At 48.8% G+C, this 25,321-nt stretch overlaps 1 protein-coding gene across 4 annotated transcripts in view; it reads right to left on the bottom strand.

The window, feature by feature from the left end:
- Positions 1–25,321, bottom strand: part of LARGE1 (LARGE xylosyl- and glucuronyltransferase 1) — a 538,054-nt gene that overhangs the window by 3,730 nt on the left and 509,003 nt on the right. For all 4 annotated transcript variants that reach the window (XM_053226710.1, XM_027070898.2, XM_053226711.1 and 1 more), the window contains 2 exons: positions 6,595–6,741; positions 614–809 (listed from right to left, as the gene is read on the bottom strand). In XM_053226710.1, the coding sequence (XP_053082685.1) occupies positions 614–809; positions 6,595–6,741 (343 nt within the window). The remainder of the gene's footprint in view (positions 1–613; positions 810–6,594; positions 6,742–25,321) is intronic.

Below are 25,321 nucleotides of genomic sequence, written 5' to 3' on the forward strand. Positions count from 1 at the left end.
GACCCGAGCTGAAGTCGGACGCTTAATCGACAGCCACCCAGGTGCCCCTAAAGTCCCCAAATTTTCTATCTGGTCCTTTGTGGAATAAGTTTGCAGACTCCTGGTTTAACCTGTTGGAATTCTACTGATTTCTTCTAAAGCAGGTGTTTAATAAGTATTATTGAATGAATGAAAGTGTTTCACAATTAAATACAGTCTAAAGACCATCACTTATAGTTATAACGTACAATAATGAGCTGCCCCTCAGCCTCAAGCCTTGTGTCACTCATATGGAACTCCTAAAATGCTTTGGACCACTTATATGGCTCTAACGCTAAGTGACGATTTTTCATCCTCATCATTAAATTGGGTAAGGATGGGGGGTGGAATGTTTTGTCACAGGACACTCACACTTGCCTGGGTCCTGGTCAGGAATCGAACTCTCACCCAAATGTAGAGAAAGAAGGTTTGGAAATCAACAGCCCTAAGAATTAGCACTGCCATTTTCTCACTTCTGGTCCTAGGCCATGTCTTGTTCCCTCTCGGGCTCTGCTTTCTCACCTCCAAGGTCCCCTTTCAGCCCTGAAGTCTAGGCTGCTTCTTTCCTCACAGCCATGACAGTCCATTGTCTCACCTGTGCATCCAGTTCCATGATATGAGCCACCTTGTTCCATCCAAAGCCCACAAACCTCCGGTCATACTCAGGGCAGTCCCTTCTCACAACAACATATGGCTCGAAATCAGCTTCCCACTCAACACGGTAAGGCGTGGTGGCAGTCCGCCACTTGGCGAAGTTTGTGGGAGCATGGCCTTTTGTCCAGACGTGGTACCTAGGTCACAGAGAGAAAAGCCATTGGGCAAAAGGAAGGAAGGAAAGGTTTATGCCGATACGGTCCTTGTGGGTTGCACTGTGTCCCCCCCAAAAGATGTTCAAGCTCTAACTTCCAGTACCTGTGGATGGGACCTATTTGGAAAGAGGGTCTTTGCAGATATATCAAGATGAGGTCATGGTGGAATAGGGTGGGCTCTAATCCAACCACTGGTATCTTTATAAGAAGAGGCAAATGTGGACACTGAGACACACACTGGGAGGATGCCATGGACAGGTGGAGGCAGAGATGGAAGTGATGCTCCCACAAGCCAAGGGACATCAGAGTTGGCCAGCCTCCACCAGGAGCTGGAAAGAGGCAAGGAAGGATTCTTCCCTAGAGCCTTTGGAGGAAGAATGAACCTGCCAACACCTTGACTTTGGATTTCTGGCTTCCACAACTACAAGAGAATAAACTTCTGCCGTGTTGGGCTACCCACTTTGTACAATTTTGTTATGGCAGCCTTAGGAGACTAACCCAGTCTGTTATGTACATACATCTTTCACTAACGCCAAGACTCTCACAATGAAGGGGTCGGTGAATTCGTAGAGTGCTCTGTATCATTTATATGGAATGAACTGCAGGTGAGCGTGTGCTGGTTGATCCTACCAGAGAACACGGTGCCCCTGCCCTCGTACAACATTCTCCCCCCTGAGGCTGAACCTGTGACCGTGTCACTCCTGTGAGTATGTTACATCATATGGCAAAAAGGATCTTTGTAGAATCCTCATAGATGTAATTAAATTGACCAATCAGTTGACTTTGGACTAATTAAAAGGGGGATTCCTGAGGTGGGTCTGGCCAAATCATGTGAACTTTTAGATCTGAGTTTGGAAGAGAGTGAAGAGCCATGTGTGGGCTGCCTGTGGGGGCAACGTGGCAAAGAGCCAGCAGGGAAATGGTGACCGTAGCCTTCCAAGTGCAAGGAAAGGAAGTCCATGAGCCCAGAGTTCAGGAGAACTGTAGTCTTGCCCTCACTTTGACTTCAGCCCAGTGAGACCCTACTGAGAATCCAGACATTCCATGCCCCAATCTCTCACCCTCAGGAACTGTGAGGTAACAAATTTGTATTGTTTAAAGCTTCTAAATTTGCAGCAGCTTGTTATACAGCAAATGAATACAACTATATAACAACAATCCTAACAAGCTAATAGTTATTAAGCACTTACTGTATACCAGTTATATTGTAAATACTGTATCTATAGCTTTAAATTGGTATAACTTAATACCAAGTTACAAATAATAAGGATGGGCCGGGATTCAATCCTAGACAGCCTGGCTCAAGGGCCAGGACCCTGAACCACTATGCTAGGTTATCTCTCTTCCGTGTCATTCTTACCCACACTCTCTGGTCTATACACACAGCAGAGAGTCAATAATCAGACACTAAGTTGAATAACTTAACTAACGAGTAACCTAAAAACCTGAGGGGTACCTAAGACAGAGGGCAGACAGTAGGGCAGGAATCTGCCTCTGGAAGCTACAAAGAGATGGCAGGAGGCTGGGAGCCTAGTGAAGGCAGCAGACCTGGCCCAAGAGCAAGGGGTTAGGGACAAAGAACACGGTAGAAGATAAAATGAAAGTGAGACTGAAGGGTAGGACCGTAACATCTTAGGGAGCTACAGGGAGAACAGAGCTCGTGGTCTGGGGGTTCCACCTCCACGCAGGAGGTGAGATTTTTTTTAATGGGTATTTATTTTGGAGAGAGAGCGAACAAGAGAGAGAGAGCACACGTGTGAGTGGGGCAGGGGCAGAGAGAGAGGGAGACAGAGGATCCGAAGCGGGCTTGGCGCTGAGAGCAGAGAGCCCAGTGCAGGGCTCGAACTCAGGAACCGTGAGATCATGATCTGAGCCAAAGTCAGATGCTCAACCGACTGAGCCACCCAGGCGCCCCTAAAGCGAGTGAGGTTTAAGTGACAGTGGGTGGTCAGTGGAGCCCTGCTGGCAGGGGAGGCGGCCGCTTACTTATTCTACTACCTCCTGACGGAGGCTGGGCCTGCCCTGAAGCCTGAGGAACTCCCCAGTGCGCGGGCACTGGCCTTTCAGTAAGCTGTGTTGTGGGCGACATGGCCAGGCTGGCAGAGAGCAGGGACTTGAATCCTCAGCTCTATCAGTTCAGCAACTGCCACCTAAACCACAGTCATACAATGGGAAGAAAAATGAAAGGCTGAGTCACATCACCTTAACAGAGTGTGAAAAGCAGGGATACTGCAAGATGTTGGGATTAATCAAAAAATCAGGCCGGGAAGGAGTTGATTTTCCATCTGTGAACTAGCCCAACAGGCAGCCTTGACATCTGAGACTTGCACAGAGCCGGCCCAGCACGACCGGTGGCTGTGAACATGCGCTAGGCTCAAGCATGGCACAGTGGGACCACCGCACCAGGGTTTAAAACCCACCTCCGCCACTTAGGAGCTGGGGACCTCGGTCAGCAAAGCATTTAAACGAGGCTTCACTTGCCTCTTGCATCCACTGGAGAAAAGAGTATCTATCTTGTTGGACTGCTCAGGAACTGAAATGAGAAAATGTTTATAAAGGGCTTGGCACAGTGCTAGCACACAGCAAGCGTTCAATAAATGCTCCTTCCCTAGAGGCACTATAACAAGGCGGCTGAAAACAATGGCTCTAGCGGCGCCTGGGTGGCTCAGTCGGTTGAACGTCCGTCCGACTTCAGCTCAGGTCATGATCTCACGATCCATGAGTTCGAGCCCCGCATCGGGCTCTGTGCTGACAGCTCAGAGCCTGGAGCCTGCTTCAGATTCTGGGTCTCCTTCTCTCTCTGCTCCTCCCCTGCTCACACTCTGTCTCTCTCAAAAATAAATAAACATTAAAAAAAAAATGTAAAAAAACAAAACAAAAAACAATGGCTCTAGAGCCTCCCTGTCTGGGTTTGAATTCTGTCACTTAGCAGGTGCAGAAAACTTACTGAATTCCTCTGCTCCTTCATTTCTTTCTCTAGGTGAATTTATTAATAAATAACAATTAATATGATTCATTTCTTTCTATAGGTAAAACAGAGATGCTAATACCTACTTCATAGATTTCTGACAACTATGTGAATTCACATAAAGTATCCAGAGCAGTGCCTGATATGTAATAATTCCTCAAAAAATGAAAATATTCTCATTATTTCCCCTTGTTTGCCCTAACTGCAATGTCAATTCACAGTGGTCTTACTCCCAGGGATATCAGTGCATTAATAGCCTTCTTATTTAGAATATAAACTCGTGGCCTACTGTATGAGAAAGAGGAAATGGGGGAGGGAGGCAGCTGGCTCAGTCCTCTACTCCTGGGTGGGAAGGCAGCTTTCCTTAGCTCAGCAGGAACACTGACAAGCATACTGAGTGGCTGGTCAGCACAGAACAGGGTGACATTACAGTTCACCTGCCATGAAAACACATCACAGCCTGAATACTCGCTCAAGGAACCTACTGTGAGTCCAGTAGACATTGGACTTCAAGGCTGTTCTCTGGGACCATCAGCACCAGGTAGCCTCCAAAGAAACAGAGATGAGAGAGGTTTCCTGGATATAGCATGTGGGATGCTACTTCTGAGAGATCTGGGGGCCTTCTGCTTTGAGCAGTGGTACTTAGACTTGAGCTGAGTACCAGAATCACCTAGGAGACTATTTTTTTTAACCAATCACTGGGTTCCACCCCCAGAGCCTCTGATCGGTTACATCTGGAATAGGGCTTGAGAGTTGGAACTTGGAAGTTTCCAGGGGATGCTGGATGCGACTTGTCCAAGGAGACTTGACAGGTCATCATTTGGAGGGAAGGTGACAAAAGCAATTTCTTGGAGGGAAGGTCTATAATTTAGCACTTGGCCTTGTGGCTTGTGAGCTGTTGGCCAGAGCAGCAATCATGGACGCAACAGGCCAAACCTCAGCTCTCATGACCACAGACATGGCCTTGAAATGAGTTCTCAGATCACCTGGGGATGGGGATGGAAGGAAAGATGCCTTGGAAATGTACCAGGCGTGGAGCCATGAGGCTATGGCATCTGTAGGAAACTCAGACTGATTTTGGTCTCAGTGCCTCCATGTTTACCTTTATCTTCTGACACTGATTGGTGGGAACATTCAGGACCCAGTCCAATGGTATTAGACTTAAAAGCACTGGCTGTGCAGCTCCTAAGACCTGGTCTGAATCCAGGCTCTGCCACGTACTGGCGATGTGTCTTTGGGCAAGTTATTTAGCCTCTCAGAGTCTCAGTTTCTTTATCTGTAGAAGGGGAATAACAGTTATCTGCCTCATGGATTTGTTGTGAGGATTCCATGAGCTGATGACAGTGTCTGGCAGAAGTTTTATATTCAAAAACTGGTAGTTGTTGTTATTTTTTCTCCAAGAAGAAAGAAGTCTTCGTTTTGGGGGGCAGGTATTAAACCAAGTGATTTCAGATCACTTTCCAGAATTCTGGATACAGGAAGAAGGTTGGGGTTCAAGTCCTGGCATGAGCAGGTCCCCTCCACTCCTCAGTTTATCTGTATAAAATGTGTAAAAGGATCATCTCCAAATTGTTGAATGAATAACCTATCTCATGAAGGTACTTTCCCAAAATAAAACTTGTTTGAGAAAACCTTCTAGAAACTTCTAGTAACTTAGTAGTAGTATGGAAACTTAAGTTATTATTACAATCTTTTTAAAAAATTTATTTATTAAAAGAATTTTTTTAATGTTTATTTATTTTTGAAAGACAGACAGAACATGAGTGGGGGAGGGGCAGAGAGAGGCGGGGACAGAGGGTCTGAAGCAGGCTCCAGGCTTTGAGGTGTAAGAACAGAACCCGATGCAAAGCTTGAACCCATGAACCGTGAGATCATGACCTGAGCCGAAATTGGCCACTGAACTGACTGAGCCACCCAGGTGCCCCACTATTACAATCTTTTTGGTAAAATTCGGGTTGCCTAGAAATGTATGATTTTTCACTCCAAGGTGGCGTTGGCCATTCTTACACTGTTCAAAGTGGAGGCTTCTCTGTAAAATCGGAGATGGGAGCAGTGGCTCTGTCTTCAGACTGTTCTGTCATGAGACCGGGGAGGACTCATACTTCCCCCAAGGGCACTACACTTACTGTTTACACTTACAGCCTGTTTCTGGGAGTCGGAGCCCCTTCCCACCTGTGCAGGTGCACACGCTCTCTGGGCACTGTGGACAGGTGGCAGGGCAGCTCCCCTGCGATGCTCCTGCAGGACTTTGGGAACTTGGAAAGTCAGGCAAGTGAGAGGCTTGTTCAGACCTGTCACTTGGGCAATAGCAAAGTCAGTGGCCCCATCTGCTATATGTGACCCTGCAGTCACCTTGATGCCATTAGTTGTTGAAGCTACATGAGCCCATCCTAGGCCTGAGGACCTTGGAGACCAGACCACTCACAGAAAAAGGAAAAGGGGGAATAGGAGTCATCATGCTAACAGGACGAACCCATTTCCCAGATGAATGAAGTAACAAACAAACCAAAGAGAGAATTCAGAGAGAGGAGATGGGATCAAGTATAAGCTGAACTTCCTACCTGACGACCCGATCCTTCCATCTGGACACATGATGTCCACCACCCATGTGCAAAACAGAGCACACGGCATGTGGGAAGAGAAAGAATATTCCAAAGACCTAGCAGGGGCCAACGGTGCTTCTTCTGGCCTTTAAATGGTTTAAGGTAGCAACAAACTTCTGGGCCAGCAGCTCTGGTGCCTGGGTTTCCAAGAAGGTCCTGGACACCCCCAGGAGGGATGGCACCGAGGGCAACTCACCTGAATGTGAAGAGAGTCCCCATGTCCAGCATTGACAGCAACTCCGCTTTGGACTTGGGGAAAGACAGCCGGTAGCGCAGTGTCTCGAATGCAGGGACAATCATCGCTTTCTTGGTGCTGGCAAGGTCAAGCTGGATGACAGACTTCCTGAAAAGAGAGGGCAGGCAGAAACAGGGTCTCATGATACCAGGCAAAAGCCTTTCCCACGTGAGGACAGGGAGAGGGTTGGCACAAGGGGGTGGAGGACAGAAAGCCCAAGTCAAACTCTCAGTTTAAAGATGGGGAAACCGAGGCTTGGGGAGGCCAAGCAGCCAGTCCAATACCACTCAGGAGTCCAGAGAAGCAATGTCACCTCTGAGCCAAGTGCAGAAGGCAGGTCTCCAAGGACTCACAGGGGGTTGGAGCTCAGCCTGCAGGAGCCACTGTGCTGGTCGCACACTCCTGCTGTGCCACTGGCCACATGGCATCGTCAGACGTAAAGCTGATGACGTGATCACCAACCTGGGCATTTCTGGGTCGCCTCTCTTGGACTCCTCAACCCCTTGAATCCCCCAGACCCTGAACCTTTAAACTAGCCAGGCCTGCCCCTTGCAGCCAGCACCCAATACAATAGAGCTTTGGTATTCCATGCAAGGGTGGGACATTCTCCATCCTCTTACTCACTCCTACCTTTGACCCTGGCCTTCTGCTCGACTCCCCTGAGACCCAGCTCCTGCCTTTCTAAATTCGTCTGCCATTGCCTAGCTCTGTGGCCACCATTCTGAAGGGGAGAAGAGCAGGAGGTTTGTAATGGACACAGAAAGATGATGGGTCTTGTACCAGGCAAGTAATTTAGCTTCTTACTACCTCAGTTCCTCCTCCCTAAAACGGGGCAATGATCTCTCCCTCCTGGAGCTGTTGTGGAGGCTGAACAAGGTAATATAAATACAAATGCTGTTCGGTACACTCGGCACATGGCTGACTTGTAGCAACAAAAGGTCACTATTCTGCCACGACACCATCATTATTCCGGCTTTGGTCTTCCTATGAGCCCTTTTGGTCACAACTATGGTACTTCATTCTGGCTTCCTGCTCAGACCACTGACTCTCGGGTCTCAATGCCAGCAAGGGCTATTTGCTTATTATCTCTGAAGTCTTCCTTGGGGGAATCGAGGCACTGGAAGGCATTTTGCAAAATACTGGAAGCAGCAGTTCCATAGCAATACAACTTATCGCCGTATTGTTAAAGTCACTTCACTCGACACAACTTTGAGCCTATGCGTAAGCAGGGACTGGTCTGCAAAGGGAAGTCATGCTACCATTTAGTAACTGTTATCCCGGGCCAGCATGGGGCAAGAACAGAGCCGCAGTTTGAGAAGGATGAGGCAGGGCTTGGTATCCATCCATGATGAGGTCAGAATAAGGACAGGTCTCGGAAGTTACCCTTGCTTAAGGGGTAGCACCAGTGTCCCCTTGAGTAGAGGTGGCTGAGAGATGGACCAGAAGGTCATTTTAGAATGCTCTGAATATCATTTGTAGTTCATTGTTTAGAATTAGGCTTGTGTTATGTTCACTATATACCAAATCATATATGGTCCCGATGGCACTATTTCTGGGGAGACTCACAGAGGGTGACACCAAGATAGAATCTGGGTGAGCTATATTTAGCCAGTTGGAGGACAAGTCTGAGTCAGACAGCTTTGGTCTGCGTTCCTCTCCTGCTTTGTGTCTCTGAACAATGACTTCATGGCTTCAAACACCAAAGATTCCCTCATCCACGGCCAAGCATTCTCTTCTATATCAATCTTATATTAGACATCAGCAGAACTGAGGCTCGTCACCTTTCCTCCAGGAAAACTAGATACCTTATCTACTGGTTCTGGGTGTTGAGGATGGGACACATGGGTCTACAGAATTTCCCTGGACTCACCAGGTAGCAGAGCCCCTGCAACTACCAGGAAGGAGGGGTTGGGAGGTCCCCCCCTCCCAGCACGGATAGATAGTTGCTACTTATTGAACAATCACTGAGCACACCCACTATGTGCCAGGCACCACACTAGGCACTGGGAGACACAGACTGAACAAAATAGGCCGCATCTTTCCTGCCTGGTATTTACATTCTTGTCTCAAATATCTCAGGATGCTAAAAGCCCAAGATTGCATTTGCAGATAATTGTGTTAAGATAATTGGAAAAAGCGTGGGAGGCCAGTAGCTCTGAACCACAAAGGGATGGGCGAAGCGTGCATACACAGCCACAACAGAGATCCAGGAATGCACGTGTGTCTATCTCTATTACTTTTATAATCACAGTCACGGTGGCCACTTCTCAGGCTGCCTGCTCAAAGATGACTCCCCTTCTCGTCGTCCCTGTGTGGAGGAGCAGCTCCCAGAACACACGGCCAGGGCAGTGTTCAGGGGCAGACACTTGACTGAGGCTGAGCAAATCAGTTTCTCACTCTTGGAAGTTTGAATGGAGATGCAGAGACTGAAAACCAAAGAGCTGACATGTACTAATGTCAGGCAGCACTCTAGAGGCTTCTGAACTTCGAAAAAGATTTTTTTTTAACATCTTAATTTATTTTTGAGAGACAGAGAGCACAAGCAGGGGAGGGGCAGAGTGAACGGAACACAGAATCCGAAGCAGGCTCCAGGCTCTGAGCTGTCAGCACAGAACCCGATGTGGTGCTCGAACTCACAAACCATGAAATCATGACCTGAGCCGAAGTCGGATGCTTAACTGAGCCACTCAGGCGCCCCGAGGCTTCTGAACTTCTGCTGCAGAGGGGCCCAGAGCTGCCCAGGTTAATTATGGTCTCAGGTATTGGTTTTTCCAGATTCTACTTTGATTCCATAAGAAATACCACTCAACTAGTTTTTGTCTTGTTTTCCTTTGATTTCTTTTCATTTTTATTAAGCTGCCTACCATTGGTTTCTGTTGCTTGCAGCCAAACCACCCTGATCGATATGTTGCAAGGCCCAGAGTAAGCAGACCCAGTAAGCAGCATGCTTCACAAAATGCAGCCCGAGAAAGCCTTATTTCCCTGCATAGAGAGCATCAGATTCTGGAGTGCTTTCTGCAAATTCCCTTTAATCTCCCTGAAACACGCACTGCCACAAAGATGGGTTTGTCACTAGATAGGACCATTACAGACTCAGTTCAAAGAGGTTCTGATATCGATGTCCTGAATGGGTCTCATTACGAAGTTGTTGCAGCAGTAAAGTGGTTCCAGGATGCTGACTCTAAGCACATCTGCTCATGGACATGGCAAAGACAGCTTGGATCCTTCCACACGGCTTCCTTCCCTTGCTGGGGGTTTGTGGACCACCTAGGGATACACAGCATGCCTCCACTATTTACCTGGAAAGTGAGTCCTGCAGGAGATGGAGTGTTTCCAATGCAGAATCTTCAGGGAACAGAGGGGCAGTATAGTTGAGGTGAGAAGGCTAGACCGGGAGCCAAGAGACCTGAGTTCTGGAGCCAGCCCTGACAGGCTGAGTGACTTTTGGTCACTTCACTCATTCCTCTTAGAATCCTAAATCTAGATTAACACTGAAGATTCTAGAAGGCAGTCTGGTACAGGAGCAATCAGACACACTTAGCTTCTAGTTCTGACTCTAGAAAGTCACTTGAACCATTCTGAGATTCAGAGTTCATGCTCTCATTAAATAGTTTGGTGAGGAAAAGCACACGTGCATATGGAAATACTTGGTGCCATGCCTAGCACACGTTAAGCACTGCATATGTGATGGTTCAGCCTATGAGACGGTTGCTTTTATGTGCCAACTTAGGGAGGCAATGCTGCCAGCTGTTTGGTGGAACCACTCATCTAGATGTTGCAATGAAAATATTTCATGGATATCATTAACATTTACAATCAGCTGACTGGAAATAAAGGCCTGAAAACAAGGCCCGAACCCACAACTGTGAGATCATGACCTGAGCCAAAATCAAGAGTGGGATGCTTAACCAACGGAACCACCCAGGCGCCCCTGGACTGAGGGACTCTTAAAAGAAACCTTAGGCTTCTACTGAAGTAGTTCAGAACCCTGTGCAGCACATGCAAGTGACCTGGGGCCAGCCAGCACTGGGTTCAAATCCTGCCTGCCACCTTGGGCATGATGCTCCATTTCTCCTGCTCACAGGTTCCCCGTCTACAAAGTGGAGATGATGACTCTTACCAATAGGGCTGCTGAAAGGATGAAGCAGAACAGTCCCTCTAGAGCCCGACCCAGTGCCTGACTTAGAACAGCTGCTTCACAAACAACCCCCTTCCCCCTTCCGGCTCGGCTTACTGATGGGCCTGTTGCAGGAGATGTGTGAGTGCAGGGAAGGTGGGAAATAGAACACACTCTCACACCTGGGGCGGGACTCTGGCTGCCAAGCTGCTTATCTACAGAGACAGACTGTGTTAGATCTCTGTCTCCAGCCACATCTCTGGGTCCTTCTTCATGTCCAAAACAAGTCAGGTGTTCCCGGCAGATTAAGTTTGGCCTGTCTGATCTGGCCGAGCTGACGGGGGGAGGGAGACCGTGTGCTGGGTGGCATCTGTCTTCGAGCCCTACTAGTGCTCTCTCCTGCACATCTTCCCTAGGCATCTTCCCATGGCTTGCTCAAGTCTACAAATACCGCCTGCTTTGCTCTTGCCTGGGAAAAGTGGTGAGCAGGGGAGAGGACATGAGCAGTGAGGATTCCTATACCAACTGACGGGGTGGCAGAGAGCGGACTGTAGGCTTGCCTGGGCTCAGTGTCATGTCAAAGAAACAGCACGAAAGGGTACCCTGTAAGGTAGACAGGCTTCCTGGGGTTTCGAATGACCAAACCCCAAGACTGGTCCTGACCAGTGCGTGTGCACATCCATACACACAAGCACATACACCCCTCCCTCCATCTCTGTCAATCTCTTTTCACCCCATCCTCTGCCCAAGACGCAGGTCTCTGTCACCAGGGAAACAGGTACCAGGCACGAAGAGATTACGGAAGAGCATCTCAGAGAAATAAGGAACAGGGCACTGCAGAGCTCTTCTGACTTCACCCCATCAGTGGTGAGGATAAGGGGTTGGGCTGCCTAGCATTGCATCCTGGTGGATCACTTATCCTCTCTGTGCCAGTTTCTGTATCTGTGATCACGGGGGAGGTGACAACAGCACTAGTCTCAGAGGGGGTCTGTGAGGACCACACAGCACTTAAACAGAGCCCTGCAGACAGTAACCACACCATGCACGACGGCCACTAGCACGACTGCCCACCCATCTTCTCACAGCGGCTTGACTGGGGTCCCAAAGGCTGGCGCCAGCACTGGCCAAGGTCTGACTCTGCTACTCATCTGTTCATGTCCTCACTTATTCTACCACGTGCCAGAGGCTGTGTGAGCACTTGGGATACATCAGTAAATACAACAGGCAGACATTCCTGTCCTCGTGGAGCTGACATTTCCAGGACGGAGACACAACAGTAAGTGAATTACTGTTGGAAAGCAAGAATTTCTGTGAGAGAGGAAGGGGCTGGGTGAGGGGTATTAGGAATGCCAGGGGTGGGGAGTGGGTGGCAGTTTTAGATAGAATGGTCCAGGAAGGCCTCACGGAGAAGGGTGAGCAGCAGGTGAGGGAGCAGTCATGTGATCTGGGGCAGGCGCTTTCCAGGCTAAGGAAGCAGCCAATGCAAAGGTCCTAATGACGAGAGCACAATAAGGAACAGGGAGAGTCCCTAAAAGTGGGGCCAGAGAGGCAACGAAGGACGAAGGGGTGCTGCAGGTCACATGGGGTCGTGTAGATCACTGAAGGTTGAGGTGGGCAAGAGAACGGCACTCCCTCTCCTCTGAAAGTGTCCCTGTCCTAATCCCAGAAACCTGGCAACACGCACCCTTACTTGGCAAATAGGACTTCGCAGATGTGATTAAAGATGCTGAGATGGAAAGATGATCCTGTTTTACTTGAGTGAGTGCAGTGTAATCACAAGGGTCCTTATAAGACAGAAGCAGAAGGGTCAGAGTCAGAAAGAAAGATGGGATGATGGAAGCAGAGGTAGGGGTGAGGTGGCCACAAGCCAAAGAATGTGGATCCCCCTAGAAGGCAAGACATTCTCCCCTAGAGCCTCCAGAAAGAACGCAGCCTGGGGTGCCTTGATTCAGCCCTGAAAGACTGATTTCCGATCCTGACCTCCACTACTGTAAGATAATACGTTTGTGTTGTTTTCAAGTATGTTCATGGTGATTTGTGACAGCAGCCACAGGAGACCAATACAGAGGTCTTGGGATTTTACTTAGTGAGATGCAGTGCCACTGGGGACTCTGAGCTAAGGGGTGAGATGAGCTGCTTTCTATATTAAAAGAATCCCTCTAGGGGTGCTTGGGTGGCTCAGTTGGTTGAGTTTCTGACTCTTTTTTTTTTTTTAATTTTTTTTTTCCAACGTTTATTTATTTTTGGGACAGAGAGAGACAGAGCATGAACGGGGGAGGGGCAGAGAGAGAGGGAGACACAGAATCGGAAACAGGCTCCAGGCTCTGAGCCATCAGCCCAGAGCCTGACGCGGGGCTTGAACTCCCGGACCGCGAGATCGTGACCTGGCTGAAGTCGGATGCTTAACCGACTGCGCCACCCAGGCGCCCCGAGTTTCTGACTCTTGACTTCAGCTCAGGTCATGATCCCAGGGTCATGGGATTGAGCCGTGTGTTGGGCTCCGTGTTGAAAGTGGAGCCTGCTTAAGAGTCTCTCTATCTCTCCCTCTGCCCCTCTCCCCTGCTTGCTTTCTCTCTCTCTCTCTCACTCTCTAAAAAAGAAGGGTCTCTCTGGCTGCCTTGTTGGTAAGAGGTTCCAGTGCTGCACGGGCAGAAGCAGGGAGATCAGTCAGGAGGCTCCTGAGGTGATGCAGGTGAGCTAGCTTGGACCAAGCTAGTAACAATGAAGGCAAAAAGACTAGCCTGGTTTTAGAGCCAGCAGGATTTCCTGACCCATTGGGCGTGGGCTGTGAAAGTGGAGTACAGGAGGTGACCCAAGGCTCTTGGCTTGCATCATGGGAAGACAAGTTGCTATCAACAGAGATGCTGGCGTGGGCTTTTGGGGGAAGATGAGACTTCAGTTTTGAACAGTTCATTTGAGATGCTCATGGGAGAACTGAGCAGAGGCACCGAGAAGGCCATTGGGACATAGGAGTTTTGAGGTCAAGGGACAGGGCTGGGTGGAGCTATATTGGGGATCAGTGGCAGATGCCTTTAAAGCCACAAGACTGAACAACATCACTGAAGGACGGTGGAATGAGAAGAGAAGTAGCCAGCAATGAGAATTACAGGGAGGGACTAATAAAGTCAAGAACCACCAGGAGACAGGGATGTACTTCGGTAAGCCATGAAGAAAGAAATGGAGCAGCCATCAGCGGTCAAATGCTGTGGAGGAGTGAAGAGGAGAAGCGGGCACTGACCACTGGATTTTGGCAACGTGGTTTCTCCCTTGATGGCTGCCACCTGGACCCGAAGCAGCAGCCAAGACCAGATAATGGGTGGGTGTGAGAGCCATGGCCATTTGGCATGGCCTGCCCGTACTTCTGCAGAAATGAACCACATCAACATAAGAGGAGGGTCAAATCATTTGTCAGGAATGGGATCCATGTCACCATGCTGGCCCCTCGTCCCCCACCTAGCATGCACGCTGATGGTCAGAAGAGGCTGGCTATGGTGGAAGCAGGGGTGTTCAGAGAGGCCAGGGTCACTTGCCAAGAAATGGGACCTTACACTTGGCAAAAACATACAACCTTGTTGTCATGAGTATCTTTGCTGTGAAAAATGTTTAGTTTCACCTTATGTGATTAGAGGTTGGAAAGAACTGACCGGCATGGTGCGGTGGAGAGGAAATAAGTAAAACCTCCCCACTGACACCTGACCTCTTAACAGTGTGCTGGGAGCCAGGAGAGGAGGCCAAGTTTTCCATTTAGACCCTCTAGGGGTCCCACAAAGGGTCACGATTTGCCTGCAAATGGGACTCGAGTTACTTGCCAGTTTCCCTCAAAGGATTAGCTAACTCCTTCCTCTCTACTTACCTGCACTCTGCTCTGTTCAGAATTCCCTGAAACAAAAGCTTCCTCTCTCACGGGCATGGGCTTAGGCACTGCCAACCCCATTTGATGTTATTTTTAGGAAAACAAAATGAGAAAAATAATCTATCTCCAATGTACATAAAAATGAGAGGGGCGTCTGGGTGGCTCAGTCGGTTAAACATCTGACTCTTGATTCTGGTTCAGGTCATGATCTCACGGGTTTGCGGGTTCGAGCCCTGCATTGGGCTCCATCGCTGAAGTGAAGAGCCTGTTTGTGATTTTCTCTGTCTCTCTCTCTCTGCCCCTCATCTGCTCATGCTCTCTCTCTCTCTCAAAATAAATACAACTTAAAAAAATTTTTTAAAAAGGAGACAACACAGTCAAATTTGAACTGGAAGAAATGGTTTTGGAATTATCTCCTATTTCGGTCTATATTGGGTGGGAGGGACGGGGGCACAGCCGCAGGGCAGGCAGGGCAGTGGAGGATAGCGGACATCAGGTGTCAGTTCTGGGCAGGCAAAAGGGAGAAGGGCAGGGGATGGGATGAACCAGGACCAACACCTCTCACTGAGATGCTCTTCAACTCCTGCTGTGTGGTAGCCACATGGCATTGTGGCATCCCTGTGGCCAGGTAGCCTGAAGTTTCAGGAGGAGCCAGCTAAAATTCAATGCATTTGAGGGCTGAATCTCCCTCAGGGGGGTGCCAGTTTGAAGGAGGCTGAATAGTAAGAAAGAGCGTGATCTTTACTTAAAAAAAAATTTTTTTTTAAGTTGATTCATCTTGAGAGAGAGAGAGATTGCAAGGGAAGGGGAAGGGGGCAGGGAGAGAGAATCCCAAGCAGGATCTACACTGTCAGCACAGAGCCTGATGTGGGGCTTGGACTCATGAACTTTGAGATCATGACCTAAGCAAGAGCAAGAGTGGGACGTTTAACTGACTGAGCCACCCAGGCGCCCCAAGTGTGATCTTTTAGATGACAGAGATCCTATCTGAACCCTACCCCTTCACTAATTGTACAATCGGGGCAATTAGCTCAACTCTCTGGGCTTTTGTTTCCTTATCTTGATAATAAACATTTCACAGACCTGGTTATTAACAGAACTGAGATACTACACTCATTAATTAATGGACATTTATGAAACCAGGCATAGAAACGGAGTAGAGAGCTGAATGAACAGATATAACCTGTCTGCACAGAGCTCAAAGTGCAGGGGGGGAGGAAGACAGGAGTGCAGGGCTCTCTAGTGCAGTCACAGAGAGTTTCCCACCACTGTGTTCGAGGAAGCAGGAGTTAGCTGGTTAGGGGAGGGGGCTCTAAATATTTGCAAAGCTCTGAAAATGAGAAAGCACATAAGGTTTGGGGAAACTGAATTTCTTAGAAATGCCTGGTACATTCACTGTAGGTGGTTAAGAGACGGTAGTAAAGAATGCTTATGTATGTTCAGTACCAAGCATCTTAAACACTTTATATGCTTCACTTCTTGAATCATTGCCATGTAGGACACAGGCACCAGTATTTCCAGTTTACTAATGAAGCCACTAAGACTCCAAGAGGCTGAGCAATTTGCCTTATAACCCAGCTGGCAGGTGCAATCACCATCATCACATCATCATTATCAAGTGAAGGTGATGACAATCACTGTTTTAGTTAAGGCTGCACCAGCTTAGAAATAACTGGGAAAGATCAATAATCATGGGATCTGTCTCAGCCAACTCTGTTCATGTGGGGACTTTACACCTGGAGCACTGAGCCTCTTGGAGTCCATGGGTCAAGGCAGCTGATGGAAGAGCCAGTGGGAACGGGAAGGAGGGAGACACCGGTGGCTACAGTCCGTATGCTTATCCTCACGGCAGACCCTTCCTCACAGCAGCCAGGTGGGGCAGAGGCCAGAGCACAGGCGGTGTCTGGAGACGTGAGCACCGATGTGCTGGCTTACTGAGCCTCCCACACTGGCGATTTCCTTTCTTCAAACAAGTGGAGTCTGCCATCGAGGCCCCGGATCTGGCCACGATCAGTAGTGTCCCTTCATTGTCAAATCTGACACTTCTCCATTTCCATCTTCCCCAACTCCTCTCTCATTTGGTACTAAGACCACGCCCTCTGCCCTCAGCTGGAGAACTCCATCCCAGAATTTCTGGACAGCAGCTTCCCCCTTGCGTCGGCTTTGATCAGGGAACTGCTTTGGGCATCAGCCCTTGTGGTGCTGGTTACCATTTGGATATCTCTTGTTCTGTCTACCTTTGGGCAGGGGTGGGGGTGGGGGGGAATCCTTGATTTCTGCTCGTGCGAACTTCTGCTCCCATAACAGAATTGGCTGAGCTGGTATTTTGTGGCAGTGCGATGAATGGCTGGGGCCAATGCTGACCAGTGACAGACTGCTGGGAACCACGGGCTGAAGGCACTGGGGCTGGCGTCGAAATGCCAGGAGAGAAGGAGGAGGCTCATCAGCTCTCGGAGCCTTGCATTTGCACAGCCTAGTCGGCAGCATCCGATATCAGAGAGCATGCTGTTTAATCAAACCTGAGCTGTAAGGAGTCCAAGCAGCTCTTACGGGCTCCTGGGCACTTAGGTGAAAGTCATATTCAAGAGGGATGGGAGGCGGGAAGGAAAGTTATGCTGGAGTGTGCACCTATTTCTGAAACCCCAGAACGGCCTCACGCTTTCTCTTAAGGCTTTGTGCACAGCCAGCAGGAGGAGCTTTGCCCTTGCACCTCTCCTGCCCACCTCTGCTGGCCTTGACGCATCCCTCGGATGATGGGCCCACATCTTCTTGGGGACTGCTTCCTTCTGGACAGCTCTGCTCGCTGGGGATCGTGGGAGGTGGTTCTGGACAGTTCTGCTCGCTAGGGATGGTGGGAGGTGGCCGCGGTCACAGCATGCAGACAGCCTGCGTGTGTAACCTGTCAGCTCTGCCAGGCCTGAGGTCAGGGACGCACCTCGTCCACGGCTGTGTATCTAGCTCTGGCACACAGTAGGCACTCAAAAAGTGTACAGAGAATGAAGGAATTCGTCTATGGTTGTCCTATGGAGGAGAGGACGGTATTGCGAAGGTTATCCTTTGGAAATGATGGAGTTTCCAAAACTGGGTTGAAATTGTGGTTGGTCCTGCCCTTTAATCCACAGGACCTCTGGGCACATTTATCTTCTGCACGTTCATCCTCTCGCTTGGATAATGGGAATGGAAGCCCTGTGCACTGACTGGGTCGCCATAAAAAGGAGAACATTTGTCGAGCACGTAGCACAGTGCCTGGTACACAGAAGGCACTTGTAAAACGCTCCTTCCTTCCTTGTTCCTTCGCAGACTGCTGTGCGGTCACATTCTCTGGTGATGTTCTCTAGGAGTACGTGGGCACAGCTGAGGTGGTCCCTGCTCGAAGAGAAAGCTGAGGCACACGTCTGAGGCTCACCCTCAGACCCTTTCCTGATTTCAGCTTCTTCCTGGAGCTAGTGGGTGGGCAGGATGCAAACCAAACCCGTAAGTGAGCTCAGATGGTGAGAAGCAGCAGGCTAGTGTGGCCACAGGTGTAACCAACCGGGGAGGGGCAAGGAAGGGCATTCGTGTGTGTGTGTGTGGGGGGGGGGGGTGAGGGAGCATAAGGCAAACTGACACCTCACAACCCCTCCCCCACTCCGTGGGATGTGTGTGATAGTACTCAGGCACTCCTGGCTGCCCAAGGACACAGGAAAGGAAAGAAAACAAATGGTTAACTGATAGAGATCACAGTCCTGCAGGACCCAAGTCTTCATTAGTTTACAAATGTCTTAGTAAACTACAAGAAAAAGGCAATCTTCTCAACAGCCTAATCTCCAGAAATCCTTAGACTTAGCTTCCTGGAGCCCCCAAATCACCCTCCCCTCCACAGTGATGTGGGGAACAGGCAAGGAGGGAATGGTAGGTAAAGTTAAGTTGCTTTATAACCTGCAGCCCACGGATAGATACTTGAGACAGAACACAGAGTCACACATTTCTCCAGCAACCCCCGTCCTGTCCCAACGCTAATGTCTTACTAGAGAGAAAACAACTTTAACTTGACAATAGCAAGGCCTCCGGTATCCTAGAAGTCCTCTTTAGCATAGAAAGCTCATTTGGAAATTCCCCCCCCCCTTTTTTTGTCTTTACCTCCCCTAACTCCCTAGTATACAATTTTTTTTATAATGTTTATTTATTCTGGGGAGAGAGACAGAGCATGAGCAGGGGAGGGGCAGAGAGAAAGGGAGACACAGAATCCAAAGCAGGCTCCAGGCTCTGAGCTGTCAGCACAGAGCCCGACGTGGGGCTCGAACTCACAAACCACAAGATCATGACCTGAGCCGAAGTCAGATGCTTAACTGACTGAGCCACCCAGGTACCCCAACTCCATAGTATATAAATGGTCACCCGTCACACTTATAATGCAACTCTTTCTGCCCAAGGGTCCTGTCCCCGTGCTTTAATAAAATCACCTTTTTTTGCACCAAAGACGTTTCAAGAATTCTTTCTTGGCCATCAGCTCCACACCCCCACCACTCCACAACCCCATCGTGTGTGTGTGTGTGTGTGTGTGTGTGTGTGTGTGTGTGTGTGTCTCAGGGAGGCTAGGAGAGGCCCCTGTCTCCAGCTGCCCCCATCCCCACCCCTTAAACCACCTAGCTTCAGTAGCACTAGATGTAAGCATGGCTTTAACCAGAGTGTTGGGGCTCTGAACCAGGTTCAGGTTCACCTGAACCGCATCTCTGAGGGCTCAGCAGCCTCCCTCAGGGCGGGGGAAGGCAGGGGCAGAGTGCCGCTGTCCTGATTACTGTGCTGATAACCTTAGAGGCAGGCCTCACACAGCCAGCCCTGCTTCCTCCCTGAACAGGGAGGCAGGTAACAGGGTGGACTCAGACCCTATTCCAGTTGCCTAGGAAATGAGCTCCTGGCAGACAGGCTTCCAGGAGGTATGTGGGGACAACAGCAAAGACTTGCAAATGAGGGTGATCAGGCTGCCCACAGAGAATGCGACTGTAAAAGACACACATAATGGATGAGGTCTGGAGAGCCAGGAGGCTCCCAGGCCCCAGCAAGATCCCGTGGCTCCGAAATTGGTGGCATTAACATATCCAGAGAGAGAACCTGTCAGTCAGAGAGGGGTCAGGAAGAAAGAGAAGCTGAAAATGAGTCTTGGGGGCAAATTTTTAAACAACGAAATAGCTATAGTTACAACACCATGCTCCACGCTAGGGACTCCATATTCACCACCTCATGTAATTCTCAACATCCCTACCGACCCCTATTTAACTACCCCATGGCCACCATATTTACTGTTAGCAATCAGGGCTAAACTTCGGGGAGCGCTTTCTCTGTGAGGGCACTTTGTTAAGTGTTGGCTGTGGGTTATGGGAGGGCAGTCAATACCCCCGAAGTTAGGAGGGCAGCTTTGGGGCAGGCTGCCCGATTCACATCCTACCTGGACCCTCACCAGCTTGTGCTCTCGAGCAAGTTACACCGTCGTGCCACAGCTTTCTCTTCTCTGTGCATGTGGTGGCGGGGGGGGGGGGGGGCGGTTGTGAGGCTTAAATGGGTTATCTCATGTAGAGGTGAAGACAGCTCTCCAATGCATGGAATAGCACTTGACAAATATAACCCGTGATGATGGGCGTGGCCATCATGATGGCGGTGGAGATGGGCCCATCAGGCAATGGGAGCAATAAACACCATAAGCGTAGAAGAACCCTTGGGATAAGCCCAAGATAAGTGAATTGTCCCCTTGGCAATGCTGTGCCTGAGGGCATGCTTCTTAGTCTAACCCACCTCGTCTCTAAAATGAGTTGTGATGAGGTGAAATGAGAAGATACAGGCAGAGTGCTGGTAACAGTGCTTGGCACATAGTAAGTGCTCAATAAACGTTAAATGTCATCGAGATAGCAGGATTAAATGATGAATTAACCCGAGGAAGTGCCATGTAGTCATGGCTCTTGGAAGGCAGCCAGTCGGCCTTGCTTGGTGCTACCTCGGCCTGGTCTTTTCAGATTTCTGCACTCGTTCAACAAGTATTTATAGAGAAGCTATGTGTGCCAAGGGAAATTTGATGCGGGAAGGTGGTTAGACATCATCCTGGAGAGAACAGAATAAAACTGAAATCTGTCATTCCTGCACGCTGTCAGAATACAGTATCCGCGTAGGGTGGCATGTTCGTCCCCTAGAAAGCAAAAGCAACATTTGCAAAGCAGATGTTTTAAGTTTCAGGCAGTGAACAAAGATGAGGATTCTTCAGGATTAGTGAAAGGGGCGGGAAGCTTGCCCAGTCTCATGGATCTCCCTCTACCTTCCGGAACAGCCCTTGAAAGTGCCAGGATGTATCAGGCCTCTACGCCTGTTAGTCCTTCGAGTCCATTACTGACTACCCAACTCTTTTCAAGGCCTCCCCTCTCCACCACACTGGGTCACCTGGTTGTGAGTCTGAGCTCCTGGATCTTCTCTGTCTGTACCAATAACAAGAACAGCAACGGCAACAACAGTTGAGAGTAACCCCTAGAATGTAAACCCCATGAGGGCAGGAACCTACGGGGCCTGTTCTGCCCACCGAGATAGCCCCGCGCCTGGAACGGTGCAGGGCCGCGGCAGCCATGACAATTCGGGGAATGAAGCACGTTCCAAGGCATTTTGCCAGGTGCTGTGCAAATACTACTATATTTAATTTTCCCAGGACCTTAAGAGGGAAGGAATAATATGATCCCCATTTCACAAATGAAGAAAAAAAAAAGTTACAGAAAGTTAAGTACCTTTCTGGAGGCCAACTAAAAGCTGAGTAAAGGGTACTCAGAATTGAAAGGCAAGGCTGGGGGCACCTGGGTGGCTCAGTCGGTTAAGTGTCTGACTTTGGCTCAGGTCATGATCTCACAGTTTGTGAATTCGAGCCCCACGTCGGGCTCTGTGCTGACAGCTCGGAGCCCGGAACCTGCTTCGGATTCTGTATCTCCCTCTCCCCTACTTGTGCACTCCCTCTCTCTCTGTCTCTCAAAAATAAATAAACTTAACAAAAAAGAAAAAGAAAGGCAAGTCTGAATGACTCCAGGGACAGCACTGTCACAATGCAGCACACTTCCTGGCACATAATAGGTACTCACTAAATATTTTTTTGAATAAGTGAATATAACTACACAGCTTCTCATTTTATAAGAAAAAAAGTGGAGGTGGTTATATGAAGTCACCTGGGGGCACCAAAGCTGGCAGTCTGCAGTGGGAAGGGGTGGGGGTGGGGGCCTGGCAATGAAGTCCAATTCTGAGTGTTGTGAGCAATTCTGAGTGCTGTATACTGACCATTCCCTCACACGAGGCTATCATTAGCCCCTTTATTCATTGAGAAAACATAGGATTGGAGAGACGAAACTGCCCCAAGTCACACACCTGGTAAGAACCAGGATTCGGATGCAGGTCTGCTGCGCCCCGCTGAATCCCACTTGACGCTTCTGAGATCCAGTGGAAGCCACACATCTACCAGCTCCTTTAGGAGGAACTGGCGAAGAGGCGGGGGAGAGATTTCAGTGAAATTCTGCAGCTGTGTCCATGCGAATAACTGATTTCATTATTTTCCAATTGATCTGTTTGTTTTTGCTGTAATATTAGCTGGTTGGTAAGCAACTGCTGAGGGGAGCCATGATGCTGGACTGTGTGGGGAAAGGTCCCCCCAAAAGGATGATACGAATGTCTGGGGGGGTCCAGTGAGAGGGCTGCCAGTCAGCCTGTGCTGGTGTCCCGGGGTCTGAGAGTGGTCTGGCCCCTTCCATTAGGGAGCAGGGTGTCACAGAGGCAAGCCCACCTTCCTCCACTGACACTAAAATTTTACTTCGCTGGGGCCTCAGTTTGGTCACCTGTAATAACCGTTACCTCACAGAGAAGTGTGAACAAGAGAGGTGACATATAACAAGGCAGCTGGCAGGCTTGCTGGCCCATGTTAAGGGCTCAAGAAATTGTAACTATCCTCATTTTTAATATTAACGTTTTAACAGAGTTTGGGGAGAGCGTTTTGTTGGAAATCGATGCTGAAGAAGTCAGTCTCGAAGAGGGTCCGCCGGCCTTGTTGGGGTCCACGACTCTCATGGCAAGCAGTACTCTTAACCTCATCCCAAAGTAATGATATAATACTGGTCACGAAGCACATCCACTTTTAGTGTCTGGATCAGAAACACATTCGTCCCGTTCACTGGGGACAAAATTTTCCAGAAGCCGATGGCAAGCCAATATGGTTATCTTCATATGAGAAGAACAGTACGTGCTTATTTGGGGCGCCCGATAGAATCATATTCTTGACCAGTCCCCCCACTTCTGGTACCTAGGAATTACCTAGGTCAGAGGTCACAAACTGGTGGCACAGGATGGGGGTGGGAAGTTCTATTCAGCCTGAAGACATATTTGATTTGGGGATCAATAGTGTTTTTGTTTTTGTTCTTTAAATTAGTTGTCAACATTAAAAATCAAAACACAAAAATCCAAGTTTCCAGGTTCTCTTGAAAAATATGAAGACCTCAGCCCTGTACCCCATTCCCAAAGCAATCATGCCACAGTTAGGGTGGAGAGAAGCCAGCAGCCAGAGGTGGGGGCTGGGCTCAGCATTCTTGGCTCTTTTAGGCCAAGACTGCATTTCTGCCTCCTGATAAAAGTTCATTTCTTCATTTTACAATGCGGAAACAGGCTGGTAAAAATAGGATTGCTGGAAGCCACACAGTTCACTACAGCACACGGGGTGAGTGGGAACAGGATTCCTGGGTCTCAGCCAGCGTCCTGTCCACCATAACACTCAAAATCAATGCCAAGATATCCTGCCCAGTCCTGGAAGGAATGGGCACAGCGGATCAACAGGTGGCCAGCATGTGGGCCAAAGCAGGCAGGACTTCTGGGTGAAGGCTTTGCAAAGGAAGACTTGGGTGGCAGCACTTGGAAGAGATTCCTCTTCCCTTTCAACGTCTAGACACCTTTGCAGAAAGTTACTGATTTCAGCTGCAGGATCCCTCACTGGTCCATCCAACTGTCACCCTGCTGCTTCTGATCCCTGTGTCAGGCCCTCAGTGCCTACCACCTGAATTAATGCAATCGTCCCCTCACTTATCCCCCTTCCTCTGGCCCTGCTGATTGAGATCCTTCACAAAGCAACCAGAATGATCTTCCTGAAATGAACATCTAATCCGGCCATTCTCTCCATGATCTTCCATTGCTTTCCTCCCTCACGGAGTCCAAACTCCTCAGCATGTTTTACACGAAGTTCTGCGGGACCCACTCTGGCTTACATTTCTGGCCACATCATCTCTTGCTGTTCTCTTCATCAAGGCTCTCACCACCCTGCACCTCTGGAATGGACAGCTCCTTCTACCTGGAACATCGCTAGTTCTACCAGCAAATTCCCACTCAGCCTCCGCTTAGATCTATCTTCTTCAGGACATCCTTCCTCCCACCCCAGACTAGGTGAATTCCATTGGGAGGGGGCACGGTCCCTCACAGAACCTCAAGAATTTACATCTTTAATGGTCATTCCTGCTGGCCTGTAAATGCTGGGATTCATAGTTCCTCTCTGTGTGGCTCACATACATGGGGGCACATAGTAGGTACCTTACAAAAGTTCATACACTAAATGAATGACAAGATGGAGGGGAAGAAGAATCAGGAGAGTCACAATGTCTTTTCACTCTAGACGGGCAGGACACAGCTTCCCTGTTCTCAGTTTCCACATGTATACTTTAAAGAGAAGACTGGATAATACAATGCAACTCCAAAACCAAATAATCCAACTAAGAAATGGGTAGAAGACATGAACAGACACTTCTCCAAAGAAGACATCCAGATGCTCAACAGACACATGAAAAGATGCTCAACATCACTCATCGTCAGGGAAATGCAAGTCAATACCATGATGAGATACCACCTCACATCTGTCAGCATGGCTAAAATCAATAGCACAGTAAACAACAGGTGTTGGTGAGTATGTGGAGAAAAGGGAACCCTTTTGCACTGTTGGTGGGAATGCAAACTGGTGCAGCCACTCTGGAAAACAGTGTGGAGATTCCTCAAAAAGTTAAAAAATAGGACTACCCCACGATCCAGTAATTGCACTACTGGGTATTTACCTCCAAAATACACAAACACTAATCCAAAGGGGTACATGCACCCCAATGTTTATAGCCGCATTATTTACAATAGACATACAGAAACAGTCCAAGTGTCCACAGATAGATGAATGGGTAAAAAAGATATGGTGTATATATATACACACACACACACATGCCCCACAACAGAATATTAATCAGCCATAAAAAAGAATGAAATCTTGCCATTTATTACACATAGATGGAGCTAGAGAATATAATGCTGAGCGAAATAAGTCAGTCAGTAGAAGACAAATAACATATGATCTCACTCATATGTAGAATTTAAGAAACAAATGAGCAAAGGAAAAAAAAGAGAGAAACCAAGAAACACACTCTTAACTATCGAGAACAAACTGATGGTTACCAGCGAGGAGGTGGGTGGGGGCATGGGGGATAGGTGATGGGGATTAAAGATATGCTTATCATGTTGAGCACTGAGTCATGTATAGAACTGCTGAATCGCTGTATTGTACACCTGAAACTAATATATCACTGAATGTTAACTATACTGGAATTAAAATGAAAAACTTAATAAAAAAAAAGATTGGACAAGATCATTTCTTCTCACTCAGGGTAGGGTCTCTGGGCTGCTACATGGCCTGTGAAGAGAGCAGCAGAGCG

The sequence above is a fragment of the Acinonyx jubatus genome, chromosome B4 (genome assembly GCF_027475565.1).
Source record: "Acinonyx jubatus isolate Ajub_Pintada_27869175 chromosome B4, VMU_Ajub_asm_v1.0, whole genome shotgun sequence".
Lineage (NCBI taxonomy): Eukaryota > Metazoa > Chordata > Mammalia > Carnivora > Felidae > Acinonyx > Acinonyx jubatus.